This window comes from Xiphophorus couchianus, chromosome 4, assembly GCF_001444195.1.
Source record: "Xiphophorus couchianus chromosome 4, X_couchianus-1.0, whole genome shotgun sequence".
Classification (NCBI taxonomy): Eukaryota; Metazoa; Chordata; class Actinopteri; order Cyprinodontiformes; family Poeciliidae; genus Xiphophorus; species Xiphophorus couchianus.
The window spans coordinates 28,534,456-28,554,080 of record NC_040231.1 but is presented as its reverse complement, the minus strand read 5'-3'; the positions used below and the strand labels follow the sequence as shown (position 1 = coordinate 28,554,080).

At 38.7% G+C, this 19,625-nt stretch overlaps 1 protein-coding gene across 2 annotated transcripts in view; it reads right to left on the bottom strand.

Annotated features, from left to right (window-relative positions):
- ntrk3b (neurotrophic tyrosine kinase, receptor, type 3b) overlaps positions 1-19,625 on the bottom strand; it is a 302,940-nt gene that overhangs the window by 153,188 nt on the left and 130,127 nt on the right. For both annotated transcript variants that reach the window (XM_028014975.1, XM_028014976.1), the window contains exons 5-7: positions 4,788-4,942; positions 4,229-4,371; positions 1,608-1,749 (exon numbers count right to left, since the gene is read on the bottom strand). In XM_028014975.1, coding sequence (XP_027870776.1) covers positions 1,608-1,749; positions 4,229-4,371; positions 4,788-4,942 — 440 coding nt within the window. The remainder of the gene's footprint in view (positions 1-1,607; positions 1,750-4,228; positions 4,372-4,787; positions 4,943-19,625) is intronic.

Genomic DNA, 19,625 nt, shown 5'->3' with positions numbered 1-19,625 from the left:
CACGACACGATCTTAGAGCTGTCAGCCGATTGTCGGCTCATTTTCAAAACCTGACAGACCACACATTAGCCGACAGAAATCCTAGGTATAACGGTTCGATCGGGTTCGTTCCTGCCATGTGGTGTCCAACAATGGGCACAAAATAATGGCTACAAGTCCAGTGAACTAATTTTAAAACCAGGCATTAATCAATGCTTTACTACAATCTACCTGCAATGCATGTGGCTAGTGTCAGCGTAAAGTCCTGACTGAATGAAAATCATTAGAACCTATTTACGTCACGTTAACGAAGAACAGCTGAAAAGTTACTGGTTTCGCTCCAACTCCTCCCCTTGTCATTTCTATATTCTTTGCATGTTGAATAAACATTAATGTTGTTTCCACATATCATCTCCAATGTCTGCTGGACTTTGGGTTACGTCCGTAATTTCCCCTCAGAAAACACAGAGGAGAATCCTCGCTTTCTGATTGGCTGCCTGTCACATTCAACAGGCTGTGTTAAGATCCCAGTCAGAGAAAACCCCTGATTTAGATCAGAGCGGCAACGATGATCTACCATAACACACCACACAATCTTAGAAAGACCAACGTTTTAAGATTGTTGTAAGGGGAAAAATAGGAGCAAAAAATCGTGTAGTGTGAATTATTGCATCAGGTAGTCGATGTGCCCATCTTCTCTATTTAAATCTAATTATTACTGAAGATACTGAGGATATTATATTTCAAACATCAGGGATTAATATTATGCATATCCATAACATGTCTGGCAAGTTAGATGGACTGTTCATCAGAGAGAGAGGCGTCAAAATCATGTAAAGGTAAAGAAAGAAATTTGTTGGGAAAGCGTGTACTATTTTTACCAAAAGTATAAAAAATTAAAGTGTTTTTTTCCTGACACTGGGCAGCACTATTGTGAAAATGAACCAAATCAGATTAAGAAGTGAAATTTGTCCCATCAAATCACACCGACTCCCCCAGGATGTCCCTATATGAGATAATCATCTTCCTAATAGTTGCCAAAAGCCAACAGTTAAAATGTCGTAATAAACCGTGTGGTGTTAGAGCGTGATTCTTCCTACTGTCAAATTAACTTAATTTTTATCTTGCCAGCTGCTAATATTTCTCTAGAGTATTTGCAAACACAGGCCTCAGCTATCGCATTAACCCTAAAAACAAATCTGAGATTTTAATGTGCCTCCATTAGCCTTGATAATGTTGAATACAAACAGCTTTGCAAATCAGGAGATTATTCTAACTAATCAATATGAGTAAATATTTCTCAACATATCAGCCTCTGAGTATATATATATACACTGGTCAAAAAAATAAAGGGAACACTCAAATAACACATCCTAGATCTGAATGAAAGAAATATTCTCATTGAATAATTTGTTCTGTACAAAGTTCCATTTGCACAACAGCAGGTGACATTGATTGTCAGTGTTGCTTCCTAAGTGGACAGTTTGATTTCACAGACGTTTGATGTACTTGGAGTTATATTGTGTTGTTTAAGTGTTCCCTTTATTTTTTTGAGCAGTATATATATTTTTTTGCAACGTTTACCAGACATATTTGATAAAATGAGCCACAGGAAACCTTCGACTCACACTGGACATTCAGCTGGATCGATGAGTTGGTCATCCCCACCAGGTTCTCGGCGATGCAGGTCAGCTGGAAATTGTTGTCGTCTCGGCTGATGTTGAACAGCGTCAAGTTGATGGAATGGATGTCCGGCCAGTAAACGTTCGACTGTGGAAGCAGATGGAGAGAAGAGATACAGTTAGGTCTGCGAATGAAATACTGCGCCGCATATACCCATTATACTGCTGGGCTTTAAAATTTTAATTACTTAATTAAAACAAAGGTTAATTATTCATTAGCTAAAATCCGGTTGAAGGAAACAGAATGCAGTCAAGAGGTGCGGACTAGATTAACCCTAACTTTGCTAATATCAGTTTAACATCGTGTGACATTTTTTTACAATGTTCAGAGCAACAACAAGGAACTTTTTCATGTCTTTTTCGTCTTCATATGACCACTGTGTATTTTGGGATGGCCTAAAAAGAGTCCAAATTACAACAATTATAGCATGCCTGTTTTCACTTTACTCACTCTTATCCATTATTTAGCTTTGCTTAAACGCAAAGGACCGGAGGGTGGGGGGGATTTTTCTCTGCAAAGTCACTAAAAACATTAAAGCCATGGATAAAAGCTGCTGTGTAATTTCAGCAGACTGCTGTCTCTTCCTGCTTGCTTGCTTAGCTGCAGTTTTCATAACAGCGATGTCCTTGGGGCCTGTGTCAGAGAGCCAGAATAATGGGTCAGCTGTAATATTCTCCACGCAGAGCAGCTCTCTTACAAGAAACTGTCTTGTTGATATCGAGTGTACATCAATATAGTAACCAGGCTGTAAAAAGAAATGGCGTGGCCAGCAGCCTCGGAGCGGTTGGTTGGACAATTGGCTGTGATCGTTGGGCTTTTATAAGTCTGAAGTGAGTTTGTTTTTTCCTTTTTTTTTGCAGGAAAAAAAAGGAAACTATTGCAAATGCTAATAGTCTAGCATTTGCAGCAGTAGATTCCTTAAGTACAGAGTTGCACGTGTTTTGATCATGCAAACTGTGTGCAATCCAACAGTATACATTTGTCTGTTTCACAAAGGCATTTCAAATGTCTCTGTACTGACACAGTTTATTCATATCTAAATGACCTTCTTCCTTTTGTGCAAATCTCCTGTTATTTGCTTTTTTATGCAATGGACTTACAAAGCAGTTTGCATTAAATATATACAGGAGCATTTCTGCTCAGGCGCAGACTGGACATTATTTTATTAATCAGGTTGAGGTTTTTCTTCTCCAGCCTACAAGACAACTGATGCAGAAACAAAAATGAATAAAAGTTTTACTTTTCGGACATTTTTTTGTGGTTTCAAATTTAATTTGCATAACTTCAGATGTGTTGTTGCAAATGGTATAACAATAGGCCCGATTATGTGAGTTGGTTTGAATTGTATTGGTTATAATTTAGGGTTTTCTTACTCGTCTGTGTCTATTCAAAATTTCTCTTTGTGATTTTGACCCACTATTGGAAATGTTTTTGAAAATGGTTCTATTAAAATCTAATTTCAATTTATATTTTTTGTTTCATTCCTCAAGGCTTAAATTTCTTCTTATTTTTTTCCAAATTGTTTTTCACCAATAAGGAAAAAGAATCTGCAGTATCGACATACTGTAAAACCTACAGTTTTCCAGACTGTTAACCATTGTGCATATATTGAAGCTCTGAGCTATGAAAAATGAAAGAGACAAAAGGACATTTTTATAACGTATGTTTTTACTTGAAAATGAATGAGGTATAGACATATGTAGTCCACGGTTGCACATGTGTTTTATAAGGACGACAAATTAGAAAAGTTTATTATCGTCTGAAGACCAGTGATATGTTTATTGTTTGATGCTCATCTGTTTTGCCCTCATTTGTTAAAGTAACAGAAAATTGTTTTTTCACAGACAGTTGATTTACAAAGAAAGAAAAACAACCAAATCTATTGCTAAAAAAGATGCAACTATTGTCAAATCTTCTGAAGACCTATGGCCACAAACTATTACCTATTTAAAAAATGGGACAAATTCTCATCTTTGTTTATAGCAGTGATGTCCCGGCTTTGATGAGAAAGGTTGAACCTGTGCTTAACGCTCCCACAGGGTACTGCCAATCTTTGCTGACAACGCTTGTCTAGTGATCAAGCCGTTTCAGGTCAGCGTTGTCCATCTGGTGGCTCCCAGCCTCAGTCAGATAATAACCAAAAGTTCACCTCTAATCAAACATTGCAAACAGTTCAAAATCTCACTGACTGTCTGGTCCAGAGGTAGCTAGCGCTGTGCCTGCAAGCATCAGGTCACCTGAGGGAGCACATGAGCTACTAGAAATTATGTCACAACCAAGAAAAACATCCTCTCGTCCTGAACAACAGAGTTTCTTTATGTTGTCGTGGCAACCACTGTTGGCCATACAAACCAATAACAGAAAAAAAATTAAAATATTTAAGATATAAGATATTTTGTGTCCCTGATTCAGACACAATCCATGAGAAGCGCTAACACAGTTTAGCACCAAGATTGCATTTCTCTGCATTTTCCAGCTTTCCAAGTTGGGCATTCTTGTTTTATTTGAGAGGAAATTTACATTTTTGAGTCCTACAATCAGTCGTTTAAATCTGTGTGTTTCTGACCAGGTGTGTGTTGATGGAATGCAGGTCACCGACGTTCCAGTCCACTTCAGGCAGCGGCAGTCTGGATCCGTTGCAGCTCACCGTCACGTTTTCGCCCTCCGTCACCAACACATTGCTGTGGCTCACGCTGATCTCCGGTAATTCTGCAAGCATCCAGGTGCAAGCACACAAACACAACAACAGTATGTGATCAGGTTACCAAGCATGAGCTTAAAGTCGGCATATTTTCCAGATCAGATCAATTAACCTCATTTAATAAATATAATAACTAAGATACTCCAAACGGAGATGGATTCATATTGTATGAGGCACTTCAGAGATGAGTCATCACAGGAAGATAACGGAGCAAAGTCTACAGCCTATGTCAGGTTCAACATGCAGCTCGCCACATCAGATTCACCCTGTGATCTCTGTCACACCTCCTCCTCTTTTACGCATCACCCTCACCGTGCCCTTTGACCCTCTCCTTTGCTTTCCATTTGGTTCCCGTTTCCCCTCCACCCCTGCTGTTTTCCTTCCCAAGCCCACCTACGCCCTCGTCAGCCCCTTGTTTTCTTACCACAGCCGTTGATGTGCATGTTGTTCAGTCGTATCTTGGAGGCTCCGACCCTGCAGTACAGCTGCTGCGTGTGAAGCCCCGCCTCTCCCTTCTCCTGCCACAGCTGGATCCAGCGGATGCTGCAGCCGCAGTCGAACACCACGCCGTCCAGACGTCTAGGAGCGCAGGCAGAGGACAGCGCCGTTGGTGGCAATTCCAACGAATGACAACAGGACAACAGGATAGATGTACGCAGCACTACCAACGAGGAAAACTCTAAATATTTTAAGGAAACGGACAACAAACTGTCTTGCATACATTTCTCAGAATGCAAACGCAAGTAGTTTGGCTGGGATTTTAAGAGAACTTAGTAGCAGCTTGTGCTGCCTGAGGCATCCATCCTTGAGAAGGGCTCAGGGATTGGAAAAATTACTGTGTCCTTTCATTAGTGCTGCACTACAATCAGGCATAACACAATAACCGTGTTAGAAGCACTTTTGTTGCCAAAGAATCCTTGATCCACCGGCGCATGAACCCCACTGGATCCCTAAAGGTGTGCTGTAGTATCTGCAACCAAAATGGTAGCAGAAGAACCTTTAAGTCTTGCAAACTCTCCACGGATCAGACTTGTTTGGCAGAGTGTATTATTGTGCTGAAAGACGCCACAAGTATCGAGGTATACCATGCAGTCACGTTTAGGTAAACGTGGATGGCAGGATCCACGTTTCCCAACAGAGCATAACCCAAACCATCATTTAGTCTCTACCAGGTTCCTTTATGTTTAGCGTATAGATGATCCTGGTGGTGTAATAAAAACTTAAGTCAACATGATGTAGAACAAAACATGAATCAACAGACCACGTCTTGCATTGCTTTGTGGTCCAGTTCTGATGCTAACAGTTCTATATTTAGCACTTTCAAGGAACATATAATGTAAACAAAGGGACCCTGACTGGTTCCAACAGACGTATCTGCAATGCACTGTGTGTTTCCACGCATTCCTATCAACACCAGCATGACCACCAAGTCAGTTGAATCAGACCACACCACGTCTTCACTCCTTGCGTACATCATTGAGTCTTGCCACCACAAGGCCGCTGTTGATGTTTGAACACCCCAGAAGAACTGCAGTTATGGAGACACCCAGTCCAGTTCATTTTGTTACTACAGTTTGGTTAAATCCTTCTGGTTGCACTTTTTTGTGCTTCTAATGCAACAAGTTTGATGACAAAATGTTCACTTGCGTCCTAATATATCCCACCCACTAAGAGATGTTATTATCAAGAGGATCAGTGATATTCACTCCACTATGCCTGCCACACCAAGATTATTATTAGGCCCCATCTGGGCACAACTTTTAAAACTTGAACCAGTCTATATTTGATCTGCTTGTAAGCACCATGTAGCCACTTCTGAACTCTGTGTTATTAGCTTTCACCCTGGAAAGCGAGTCTGGGTGTGTGGTTGTCCCCACTATCCTTCACTATGCAGAGGGTCAATTCAGTGCAGGTAGATATCTCGGTAGACGAAGCCACATATTTCAGAGGGAATTTTGGGAGTGTGATTTGTTTTATACTTATCTCAGTCCACACATTTGGGTTGTTCACAAACAGGTTTGTTATTTTCAACTCCTGATAGTAAACCAATTCTGCTTCATGTTGTAGTACCTGTTCTGACTTACATTGTCATGTAAGCAAGGCAAATATGTTGCCTATCAGGTTAAAAGACCCAGCAGTCACCTAGAGTTTGGTTACTGAAACACACATTTTGCATCAGCAGACAAAAAGTTATTATTGTGGTACTACAATTAAATTAGCTGATTTTCATAAGGCTTTTCTTAATTAGTTTTCTTCAGGTAACCCGATGTTTGCCTCGGCAATTAAAAACATCATTAGCAAAATAATAATTTCTCAAGGTCTTAAGGTAAAGTTAGCTACTCTTGCAATTACATAAGTTGTGTTCGTGTATCACTGTTCACAGCAATAAAATGTCTCCATTCTAACAAGTGTTACTGTTTCAAGGGAATAAAAGCAAAATAGATTTACTGTGCATTTATGAATGCAGTCATGGGAAAAGGACATACAAGTGTGTGTGTATACACATGACCAAGAAGAAGAAAACACCAGCAATGACCTTAAAGTAGTAACAGTTCCTCATATCATTCCAGGAGTTCACCGTTCTACAGTGAGAATGCAAAAGTAGAAAGTTGTAGTCAGTTATAAGAAAGTTTTCCCCAACAATAAACCGGAAAGCCAGACATTGCAATGTCACAAGAAACTGCCAAGTCAAAATCCCCATGTCAGACTCTACAGGATTCAGCTGGCATGGTAAACGTTAAGGTTAATTACAGTACAATTGGGAAAACAAACCCTGAAAAGGTATGAATTATAAGAAACTGTTGCATTTAATCTCTACAGAATATTGTATAAGTTTTTTAATTAGCATGTTTTTTTTTTGCATCAGAACATTTTTGTGACCAAAGAATAGATTGTTAGGCCATAAAGCAGAATGACATGTTTGCAGTAAAACATGGACGGGATGCTGACTTCGGTTTGTTTTGAAGCCACAGGAGTTGAGCCTCTTGCAGTCAATGAGTCAAGTATTGAGTCCTACTATTCCATTATTCCTAGCTGCGGTGTTCAGGCGACGGGGCCTGCTTTGAACACTAATGCTTTTTAAAGTAAACGCTAAAAGCACATAACTGTGCACTAGAGTATCCAGGAGTCTTTGCATTATCAGTAGCAACATAATACTCAACATAGCATCAAATCTATAACAAAAATTCCAGATTCCCAGTCAAAGTGCAGAACTAGTGCTGATTCAGATGAAATGTTTTTCAGTGAACTAATCCAAGCCTGTATACAACAGTAGGGCAAGGGTCAGCAACAACCATTTTGAATAATGCCAAGACTGTACCACTATTGCTGGAAATGTCGAAGAGTTTGAAAACTAAACTACAATGAATTCTCTAAACCGGCTTCACAGATTTAGGTTTTTTCGTAGTTTCTAATAACCGGATCTACTCTCATCAGTCACGATCAGCATAGGCCATCAACGTCAGGCTACTGTAGCACCAGACAAGTATCACTAGTTTCCCTTATTCAAAACTTTCATTTTCAGTCCAACGTGCAGCAGGCGCCAGCATTCTTCAACTCTGGATGCTATCGTTGCATTTTGCATGCGCTCCATTTGGAGGTTCTGATTGTCGAATTTTGTCAAAATGAACGCCAGTCCAAATCTCCTTGGGAGAGGTCAATAAGATATTGCAAAAAGCCTGAATAATGCATGAGCAGCATCCAGTGTGCTTTATGAAGTCATGGGAATGGAGTCCCACAGGTGGTTCGCACTTATTACCAGCTTTTCTGTAGAGCTGATTATTTAGTTGGAGCAGAGTGTCTGTGTCACTATATGACGACTTAGTCTCAAAACTCTCTGCACTTGCCAGATCGGTCCATTATGTACTTCCACAGGAAACTAATTAAGGGTCTCAGTGCCTGAAATAATGGCCAATTTAGTTGCTTTCTAAGCAATTTTGGGCAAGTTGCATTTATAGTTAGGCTCCTAGTGCATCAAGGTATTCTGAACACCAATAACATAGCGATACAGTCATTCTACCCATATAGCCATATTTATGATTTTCCTTAAATTCATCGATTGCTCACATCATTTGCTCCTGATCATTTATTCTGTATTCCAGCATTCTTAGTGACTGTCACCTCACACCGGGTATATTCAGTGATTAAAATATTTGCAACAGTAAGTAGAGCACTTATGTAGCACAGCATGAAATGGGTCACAACAGTTTGGTTCATCAGAAATGAAGTCACTTTAATGTGAGCTGAAGAGAACATTTAATTCTATTACATGTCTGTAAATGAACTCTCTCTCTCTCTCTGGGGTCAGAAGAGATTATTGTCTTGCAATGTGTACAGGAAAATGTGTTTGGTTGCATCCATTAACATCCAACACAGTGTAAGTTACAGTCTCTACACTGCATTGAAGGTTTTTCTACCCAGGTCAGTTTTATACTGTATTGCAGGTTCTTTCATAAAACTCCAGCTGATTTTTATTTGAATCTGTGTTTTTCAATTATTTCCTTGTTATTTCTTGGATTGGATCCAACAAAACAGAGGCTAAATTACTCAGGAGGACTGTTTACTAATTAGGCGAGTTTTTAAGGCAATCAGTTGCACTCGATTTAATCTAAAGGGGTATCAACGTAAAATGAGCTGGAAACAATGGCACACTTTGCCACACTTAACATGGTGTCCTAATTCTTTTCTCTTCATATTACTGTATAGAGATGTCTTTCTTTTCTTTTCCTGGAAGGTTTGGGGAAGACAAGTACCTCCCTTTATGACAAGCAGGAGAACATTTCAAGGTTAAAGGTTTTCAGTTAACGCTGAGCGTGCAAACCACGAGGGAATGAAACTCACTGGAGCAGCAAGGCTCAGGCTTTCCCTGTTCTGCTGTAATTATGGTGATTATTAATAATAGCTGCCACCTTCACACATTAGCCATGTTGCCTCTAGGCTGAGCTGATTGGCACCTGTACTGGGACAAATACTTTGGTTAAATAAGAAAACCTTGTGGCCCTGCAGCCAGCTGGTGAGGTGCAGTGAGACATCTGTGAGGCTTCGGTGTTACAGGAACAAGACCCAAAAAAAAAAAAAGAAAGAAAGATTTCTGACCGGCAGCTGAAAGTGGATGCATGTCTGAAGGAGAAAATGTTTGGCCTTGGAAGGCATAGGCGCAAATACGAGTATGGCCAATACAAAGAGCCGGCTGCATGGTGTTTCCCTAACGCTAGCTAACAATCCACCCTGCTGCTGCAGACGGGAGGCAGCGCTCACCACCAGAGGCTGTTTCTGGGATGTGTACACACAGGTGCTCCGGCTTAGCAACCGTGCATCACAAAGAACTGCAGTGGGGTTCGCGAGCTTTGATCTCAGCTTCAACGCGCCGCTTACTTTCTCGGCGCTATTATCAGGAATTATCTAAAATCCTGGGTGTTCAATGGAACTTTTTGATATAAATGTTAACACCTTTCCAAAATTTGAGAGTTTGATCATCGTGACGGGAGGCACGAGTGATGTCTTGTACTCTTTTGGATGTCGTCACGCTTTGATAGCAAGATACTTAACTGGAAATGAATAATTAATTAAGATATTTACCATCAAATGAATCGCATCCGGCATAGAAGATTTTGTATTACATGAAGCACACGTTTTTATTTGTTGACAAGAATCTGCAAAATATTCTGGTGTAAAACTGCCAGAAAAATAGATACTTATTGCGCAGTAAGAGAAGATCTACACCACACAAAAATCCAAAAACGGCCATCTATACAAAAAATAATAATCAGTGAATGATACGGCAACACAGCATTTGCAGCACCTCAGAATGATTCAGTACTTAACAGGTCAGCAGTTTTCTAGAGAATATTTAAATAAGCATAAAACAATCCCAAGAGGTCCAGCATTAATAGACCAACAGCTTATTCTACTAAACAATGTTTGCCATCTTGCAGACATGGCATTTTGAAAGATACATTGGTCTAAAAATGATGAAATGAGGTAAGTATAACAGGTGATATAAAGTCTTGCCTTATATTTAATGTATATGTGACACTTTCAATAAACTCTCATTCTGATTTGTATGCATATACAGAGTATGATGGTGTGGAATTCACAGCATTCTGCTCATGACCAGGTACATTTTTTGAGACGTAACCAAATAATTTTAATGTTTTTGGTTGAATAAAAGGATTCAGTCAAACATCTGGGGATTAAACTGACTCGAAGAAAAGGCAGTGGGAACTTTCAGTTTCAGGCATCCACCCTCACAAGTCAAATGAACTCTCTGCATAGAGCCTAACGAGATGAAGCAATGTTATTGAGTCGTTGCGTATTGTGGGCATCTGTGAAGCAGTGCTCAAGTGCAATTTACTCATGCTGCAATTTTTAAAAATTCTCCAATAAATCTGCGGCAGACCGGTTTATTGTGGAGATCAAATTGTGTAGGATATAGTCTTCAATTTGTAGAAATGTGGTGTAGGAGAATTGCTTTCCTGTGGTATTAGCTATCCTGACACCATTGAAATGAAAGATTGACACAAAACAGTGTAAGGAGGATATAAAATGTCATTAACAAGATATATAAATTGCTACAAATTGCAACAGCAATAAATTGATCCAAGAATATGCTTATGTTGCTTTATGCATAACTGATTCATATTATGTTTGCACTTTGCAACTCTTAAAATACTTGATAGGTGCAATAATAATATTTTCATAATAGCTTTTAATGATTCTTAAGTCCATAAAAAGGCAATTAGTTAAAGCATGGATCCAGAGTAACCAGAAATATATTGCTACTTCTTTTACGGCCTGGCAGTCGCTCTCCCTGTCCTGACAGAGGAAATTCAGCCACCACTAACCAAGTCAACTCCAAAATGCTGCTTAAAAATCAGTTCATGACTCTATCATTTAAAAAAAGATAAGACAGAATCTGATTCCCCATTTCTAATTTAGCAGTTCAGTATGTGACACAGCTCTACCCAGCTACTGAAAACAAAACTACAAATCAGATGCCAACTATCATTGAGAGGAAAAACAGCACCTTGGATGTCCTAATTCACACTGTGGTAATCAGACATTAAAATGTCTTGTTGCACGATACTCTTCATACTGTTCTTTTTTACTGTTTATGGAGTTGATAGCATTTACAAAAAGAGCCTTTTCTGGTCACAGTCTTTCAGTAATTTACATTTCTGAGTGAATGTCTAGTTTTAGAGAAATGTCTTGTTGCCCTAACAACCTAAGGAGATGAGTGGAGTGGAAAGTGGGTAAGTAGTGATTTACAGTTCTGTGCCCAACTGGAAGGAATCTTCAAAGATAATACTGACTTCAGTTTGCATGTACCCAGAGAACGGCTGATTCTGATTCAAGGCTGATTGATCAGGGCATCTCTAGTAGTGTCAGCAACATTGACATAAGCAAGACTGCTGCTTCCAAACTATAAGTAGATCAAGTCTCTTAGCTTTAGCCTTTTAGCACAGATTCAAAGTTAAAGGCACATATAGCCCCGAGAGGTTTTCACGCTTACTGTTAAAGGTTTTTTAAAACAAGACATCTGGAGGTTTTCTGGCACCTTCCTATTGTGGTATCTTGCTACAAGCCTTCTGTAGTTCACACTTTTCTCACTTTCTTGAATAGTCGTATCATGCGGGGGCAGGAGGGGAACAAATTCATAATTGATGACACTGTGGCTCAAAAGGAGGCTGACACTGCACAGACAGCGAGGAAGTTAGAACCGACTGAAGTTTCTAGAGACCTGAAAAGGACAGTGAGCTCCTCCACTGTGAATAACCGATTGGTGCATTCATTTATCGCCCGGCTCCAGAGATACAACAGTGCCAAAGTACGCAGCACTGTGCTACATTTAAGTTTGCTTGATACGTCACCATATGTTGATGCTATTTGCCCATGAAAAAACTATATGTTACTGGTTTTGACTTGCCTTTAAATTCTCCATGCTCTAACTTATCAGTGATACATACTGTATGTATTGTATTTAACAAATACGTCACAGGTAGTATCTGGTTAGTTTATAATTACATTCTATTTATATTTTAAAATGTCAGGGTGTATAAACAAATTGAGTAGCAACATCTACTTCATGTACAAATACATTTGAGAATGACATGTGTCCATCTCTCTTCTGTTCTTATGACTGCCAGTACCTTTAAAATGTAAAAGCAGTTATGATTAATTGCATATGCAGCTCTAATGAACAAAGTCTCATTGCATGGAAGTTTTTCCTTCACTCCCTTCACAAAGGTGCAAAGTTGTGTGCAAAACTTAATATGGTAAAGCCACAGTTTCCTTAGCAACATTAAAACATCAACATCAAAAGCTCAATCTTTCGTTGTTTTCAGATTTTCTTTTGCAGTTGTGTGTTTTGCTGTTTTGGAAAAGTTTTGATTAACCAACTACTATAATGACAATATAATTTTTTTATTTATCTAAACATTTTCTTCATTTGGGTGCTAAGCTACAGTATGCCATGCTCTGTTTTGAATAATTTGCCACGCTCTGCCAGAGTTGTTTAGTGCTGCCTGAGCAAAAATAGAACTGATGCTTTCACACAGAAAATACTTTTTACACACAAAGTAATAGTAAAACGGAAGCACACTGTCAGATAATTGGGTTTTACCAAATAGATGACTCAAACGTTGGCAAGTAAAAAAAAAAAAAAACTTGGCAAAGTTTTGAGGGATTTAACCCTTAGCTACAAAACCAAGACGCCATAGATTTCACCATCATTTCATGAATGACATTAATTTGGCACAAAAAGAACAAAATGTTAATTATACCTTTGTTGTAACAATGTTTCTTGGTAAAAACTACATTTGTATTTTTGGAAAGCCTGTTTATTTCCCCTGTTAATGGTGCTGTTGTTAGGAAATGCATTTGTAGGATTTTTCGTCAGTTCCACTTTTGGAAAAAAAGGGGCCATATTCGTCTTGCCAATGCTGAATAGCTTATTCTGCTATTGAATGTTGTTTGGTGCTAATTGGATTTGATGATTGTAGTTTGAAGAAAAAAAGACACATTGCCAATTTAATAATTTCTCTAAATTGCAGTCTAGAGTCTTTTGCCCCAAGTCCAAGTCAAATCTGTAACACATATCAACATTTTCTCATGTCTGACCCTTCATAGCTCTATGTAACCACACAAATATTTAATATTTTCTTTCAATCTGTATAAACAATTATCTTTTAATATAAATTGTATGATAATATCCTTGGTATGACACTGTTAGCTTAGTGGTAGGAGAATGCCAGAGGAAAAACTATGTCTATTTTGGTCTGGAATGATCTAAAGTAATCTAATATAACATTCAATTGGGCCTTAATGAGGTCATTCATGTGAAGTTACAGCTAACCTGAACACATCGGTGTGAGGCGTTAGCCTATAATCCACCAATGGCACTGGGTAATAATCAAGCGCATTCTTTCCCAGCAAAACATGCACAGCGGCTACAATCTATAGCTTACATATCTGGGTCCTTTCATTCTTCATTATATGAGATTAAAAACTGTTAAGAGTGTCAAACCAGGAGCTCCAAGCCATGGTACAAGTCTAGTCCAAGTACGTCGTCTTCTACTTTTGCAACTTCATTCCAACTTGAGTCAGAGTTTCAAACTTGAGATGTCATCCTTGTATTAAGTCAATACAAAAAAATAAAATTGTAAAATTATATGTATATGCCTGCATAGTAAAGATCTTATAGATTTGGGGGATGGGAGGGATGTGATATAATTTTAACCCTAAAAATTGTTGATAAGCAGAAGCAAACACTATTAGTCAATCTTGGGTAATGCAATTTCAGCTAAAATAAGAAGTTTTAATGCAATAAAAGCACATTTACATTTGATCTACACATCTAACTTTAAATGTAGTCTACCTACTGCAGTACAACTGAAAGCCAAGTGAGAAAAAATAGATATACAAGTAAAAATAGATCTACATTAGTATAAGCTAATGTTTCTATTAGCTTATTTTTCCTAAACTGCAGCTCCTGTATAATACGCATCAATAAAACAGTGATTCTACTGGTCCATCGATATTTTTATTGTTATTGTTGTAGCTTAGAAACAGATACAGCCGAGGCGCCACACCATTCGATTGTATCCCAGCGTCTTTGAGCAGTTGAGAGACAAACAGACAGAGATGTATTCAAAAGGTTTAATAAACAAATGCTGCCAGGAGCTGGCACACATCTGCTGCACTGTTGCTTTTCTTCCACCAGCGCCACCAAATTATGTTCATTTTCACTGAGCAGCAGGAGGCTGACACATCAGAATTTGGACAAAGAATGGCTTTTAATCAATCGGGGCAAATTCAATCTGAATAAAGAAAGTAAGCTCAGTCGATGGCAGATATGCATCACGAGACCAAGTCAAGCAGCCAAATTCACAAAATGTTGCCTTCCCCCCCCCCCAATTCCTTTTTTAAAAATTTTATTATTGCTTGAGCACACAATCGGTTGTTCCAAGGTGCCATTGTTTTCATGCTGCAAAATAATGAAGAAATCACACTTTGCTTCCGTCAGAGTTTGCTGGATCTATCCTTGTCTGATTTCTTAGCCTGATTTTTTTTTTTTTTGCTTATCCACAGCAAACACCTGCACTGCATTCATAGGAGGAGAGGAAACTCGTGTTGGTTCAGAGATGACTGTGGGTAGGAGTAAACACAGAACAGGAGGCAAGGATTTTAGCTTTCTATTTTTAAATATTTCAGCAAATGCTCTGCCGTGACTCTGTTACTTATCTAGCGTCTCAGTAACGATGTTATAGATAAATGGAAGTTCAAATTAAAAGCTTGTTCCCTTTTGGAAGAAGGTTTGTTGCTGCCCGTTACGTATTGTGTGTGCATACAGGGATGAAGGGTGTAGAATTCACGCTGATTGACTCCATGATAACGATATGTTGCTTTTGCTATGTCACAGGGTTTTCTTTTTATTTACGTTTTTCATATTTAAAGCTTACATAAGCTTTATCACTCTAACTGCCCCCTTGTGGTCAAATCATTGACTATTATCTTAATTATTCATATAATAGTGTGGGCTTCTGACAGTTCCAAGATTTCTAAATATAGACTTGAATTGAGTCTTCATCAGCACAGACAGAGCATCTGCATAGCATCACACAAGGTAAAATAATGTTATGAATGGACCATTTATTGGTTGTGACATTCCTGACAGTGTAGACAGCATAATTGAAAATGTCTTCAGGTTACTTTTACCATGGCACAAAATTAAGATGAAATATTCAGGCTTTGAAAGCACAAGGTCAATGTTTTTTGTTGTTGTGGTCTTCATGTCGTTTCAAATATGTTCAAAAAGCCTGATGATTACTAGTGGAAACTGTATTTGACATTTCAGGGACACCATATAGAAAAGCTGGTGCTCTATATGGTATATCTGTACGTTCTGGAAGCTAACCAAGCGCTTTGCTGCCACCCTGGAGCCTGGAATTAAAAGTGCCGCTTTAGCCAAAGTTTTGAAATCGGGGAACATTTCTCTAGAAGTTGGCAAGACTCTCTGAACAAGGCGTTTCCTGATCCCGCAAGAACGTGTTTCAGTGGTAGGAAATCCCAAAGCATGCACTCCTTCTGCCCCAGTCTGCGACCCATAACTCATAACATCCTGTCAGCTCCCAGATAGCGAGATTGACTTCATACGGTATACGGGTCACAGATGATGCTCTGTTGGGAACTTTTTTCCTTGACTGATTGATTTAATTGCATCCACAATCTAATCTGGGTGTAAAGATAAAAATGTCTGTGCATCTGCACTAAGTGGTCGGGTGTGTGAATTGTAATCTGTCAAAATGACGCATGGTCTTCAGATTTTTCTGTCACCGTTTTGAAAAACTAGCCTAACATGGAAAATATTCGGTTAACGCCACCCCCGTTTTAATAGACACAATGAAAAACTGAGTAATCGAGAGGAACTTTCTATCTAAAGCAACATGAAAGCAGACAATTCTTTTCCAGCAGATTTGAGGCAAGCTGATTGAGTAATAGATTTTAAATGGGAAAGAAAAATAAACTTTTGTGCCATTGGCGTTCACCCATCTGTTTATTTTTTTATGTGTACATGTACAAATGGTCTTTTTTTTAAAGTTGGAAAGTAGTGAAGTCTAATTATTTCATGTGTAGTTTCTATATCTTCTTTAATGTAGTTTTAGTCTTCAGAAAGCTAAGAAAATGTGTGGCTAATTTTAACTTTTTAAATTAGCGTTGGACCGCTTCTTAAGAAATAAACTTGAGTAATTTACCTGTCACATTGCCAATCTCAAGTTCGGCGGTTCATTCCTCCATTAAGTGCAGATTACTGGTTTGATCGGTTCATGTGTCAGACGCCTTCAGAGAAAAATCCATCTTGCGGCAGGGGACATAAATGTTTGACTGTGCGTTGGCTGCTGCATTGTGGATAAAAGAGACACCAACAGAATGAAGAGATTCGCTATGCACATCGCCTCGGGTGGATTGTGCCAGTTGCTAAAGAAGGAGACCTTTTTTTTTTTTTTCTTCCCTATTCTTTCTCAAGGCCAGAATAAGCTTCCTCGAAAACTGACACTTTGGCTGAATGCTGCTAACTCTGCTACAAGTAATCTCCAATAATATCACCCGGGAAGCTGCAGTGGCACATTTCACATTTAGCATTTATTCCCCTCCCCACTCCCCTCCGTTTTTACCCCCCGCTGCCGTGCTCTGGCTTCCCCTTGGCAGAGCTGTGCAGCACTCTGCAGTACCTGCAGTTGCTCAGCTAAAGGGCACACAGACAAAGAGGCAGAGGCGATTATCTGCGTCGCATCCAGAGGCAGCGCACAGCAGTTATCTATTATGGAGCCTCTATGTGATGTTGGAGCCTTTCACGGGAGCCACAAAAGACTTGAGATTATTGAGATTCCCCTGATAGCTTTGCCATTGTTAGCGATATTAATATATTGCTGCGAGTGTGAAATGTCTGCGCAGCGAACCTGCAAAACAAAGCAACTGTTGTGCCGTTGCACTGAGTTAGCGCTCGGCTAATACAACCTGATGAACTTGAAGCAGTGACTTACACAGAGTCGTGTAAACCAGCTCCTTTCGACTTTCAACCACTGTCACACGTGCTCAGCTTGTAATGAGCCGGTCGTGTTTGTCCGAACAAAGAAACTTTTTGGTTTTCACAAATCTTCAATGGTTGTTTAAAAAGATCGTAATCGATGTACATTATAACCGGTCCAGTGTTTTTACAGTTCTCTAATTGTGCTTTAAAGTGATTTATTCTCCATGTAGAATTGCCCAGTTTAGGTTCAGTCAGTTCAAGTGTTTAAAATGTGAACTCCAGCTAATCAGCTGCACACTACATTCTTTAAATAAAAGGGTGAAAAGGCTTTATTTAGAGCCAGCAGAAAGACACAAAACACATGCTAATTTAGTTGCTTTTGGCTAACACTGTTTACAGTGGCTAAAAGTCTTTTTAAAATATTATTCTTGTCATTGTGTGTCCAATTAAATGAGGAAAGGGTAAAGAAGGAGACAATTTTTCTTATTATTTTACCCTTAAATACTGCAGTAGTTCTGATGAAATCCAAGTCTATTGGATGAAGTTCTATTTACTTGCTAAATCAGTCAATGGAACTGCCTCCAGTTTCTGCCTTTATGAATCAGATCAGTTTAAGACAAAAATATTTAAGTAGGAAAAGGAAGTAGCTCCTGAATTGTCCTGCTGTTTAGTGCAGTTGACAGACTGCTCATCTGTTTGCCAACAACCCGCAGTTACATAAACCCTGAAGAAGCCTCAGCCATTTTTAAATTATTCAACTGGTGTCATTTTGGAGGCTTGGAGAAAAGAAACATGACACTGTGGCAGAAAAGATATAAATGATTTGTAAGCTCTGTGGAAATACTGTGACTGGCTGTTAGCTGCTACTTGAAAGTGGCAATCCTTTTTTTGTTTTTTGACTATTCGTAATGCGTTTATTCTCATCTAAATCAGAGAAAATGTGAAGTACTGATATCGGTCATACCTGAATTGGATAATTCTATTCTTAACAGAAAACTAGAAATTCACAGTTTGAGTTGAACAAATCTCTTATTTTTATTGGTAAAAATATATTTTTTTAAACTTTTTTTTTTTTTAATTAAAAGTACATCAAATTACACACCAAGTGCTCAAGCCTGGATTGAGTTTACACTGACGGCTGATTCTTTATAACATGTTTTGTTTATATATTTTTTTAAAACAAACACATTTTTAGTTTCCCACATAAATAGCCAAAATCTTCTCTTGCTCTCGTTAGCTGATGTATTGCTCCACCTCTACCAATAACTCCAAATATCCCCATTGAAATAAACTCAGTTGGCATCTTTTGCTATTTTGTAACTCTAGTGTTGTCAGTTACAAGCATATAAACAACAGGGTATCAAGGTTAAAGCACACGCCTTCATATCCAGCATTCATAATGGCTTACTCTTATTTCAGCAAACAAAATTATGTGCTGAGAGAAAACTTCAGCTCGTGCCACTAGATTACAGCCTGAGTGCTCAGTGTTATAGCTTGTGAATCAGAATCATGCAAAAGCTCATAGTGCAATGCACTATTGTACTATTAGAGGTAGTTATAAATAAAAAGAGAAAAAAAAAATCTAACTCAACTTCATTAATTGCTACACGCCAGTTTTGATTGAGTCAAACATGTTTTACAGCAAGTTAATTATGTGTAAAGTAGAAGTTTAAAGCAGAAAAGGCTTCTTACAAACTCCAAACAAGAACAATCAGCGCCTCTTTGATAAAACAGCCAATTGTTTGATAGCGGTGATTTCAGTTGAGACGAAATGCCTTTTTTACCCCCCTCTGCTCGCTCTCTTTTCGGTCTCCATGTTTGATATGTATTAATTAGCGGTTTTTCAACTATAATTGGTATGTGCCACAATGCGCGCACAACTTTCTGCCTTTGTTTTATTCAATCCTTTTATAATACAAAAAATTTAATAAAAAAAAAATAGTGGGAGTAATTATAAAGAACCTTGAATTAACTGGAATGAAGCACAATGAATTCATGACTGAAGAGATGGTCGTTTAAAGCTCAAAGAAGGAGCCGCGGTCTAATTCCGGGCGCACAAATCGCTTCACACTCATCACAGGTAACTGTCACCGACGCATTGGCGCTTTTAAATTGGCTCTTTTTATTTGCAGACGCACTAAAAAAAAATTATATAAAGCAATGCAATTATAGTCACACTGCCAAGAGTGACTGAGATAACACGAGTAAGAGTCAGTGTGATGGCGAAGGGCTATG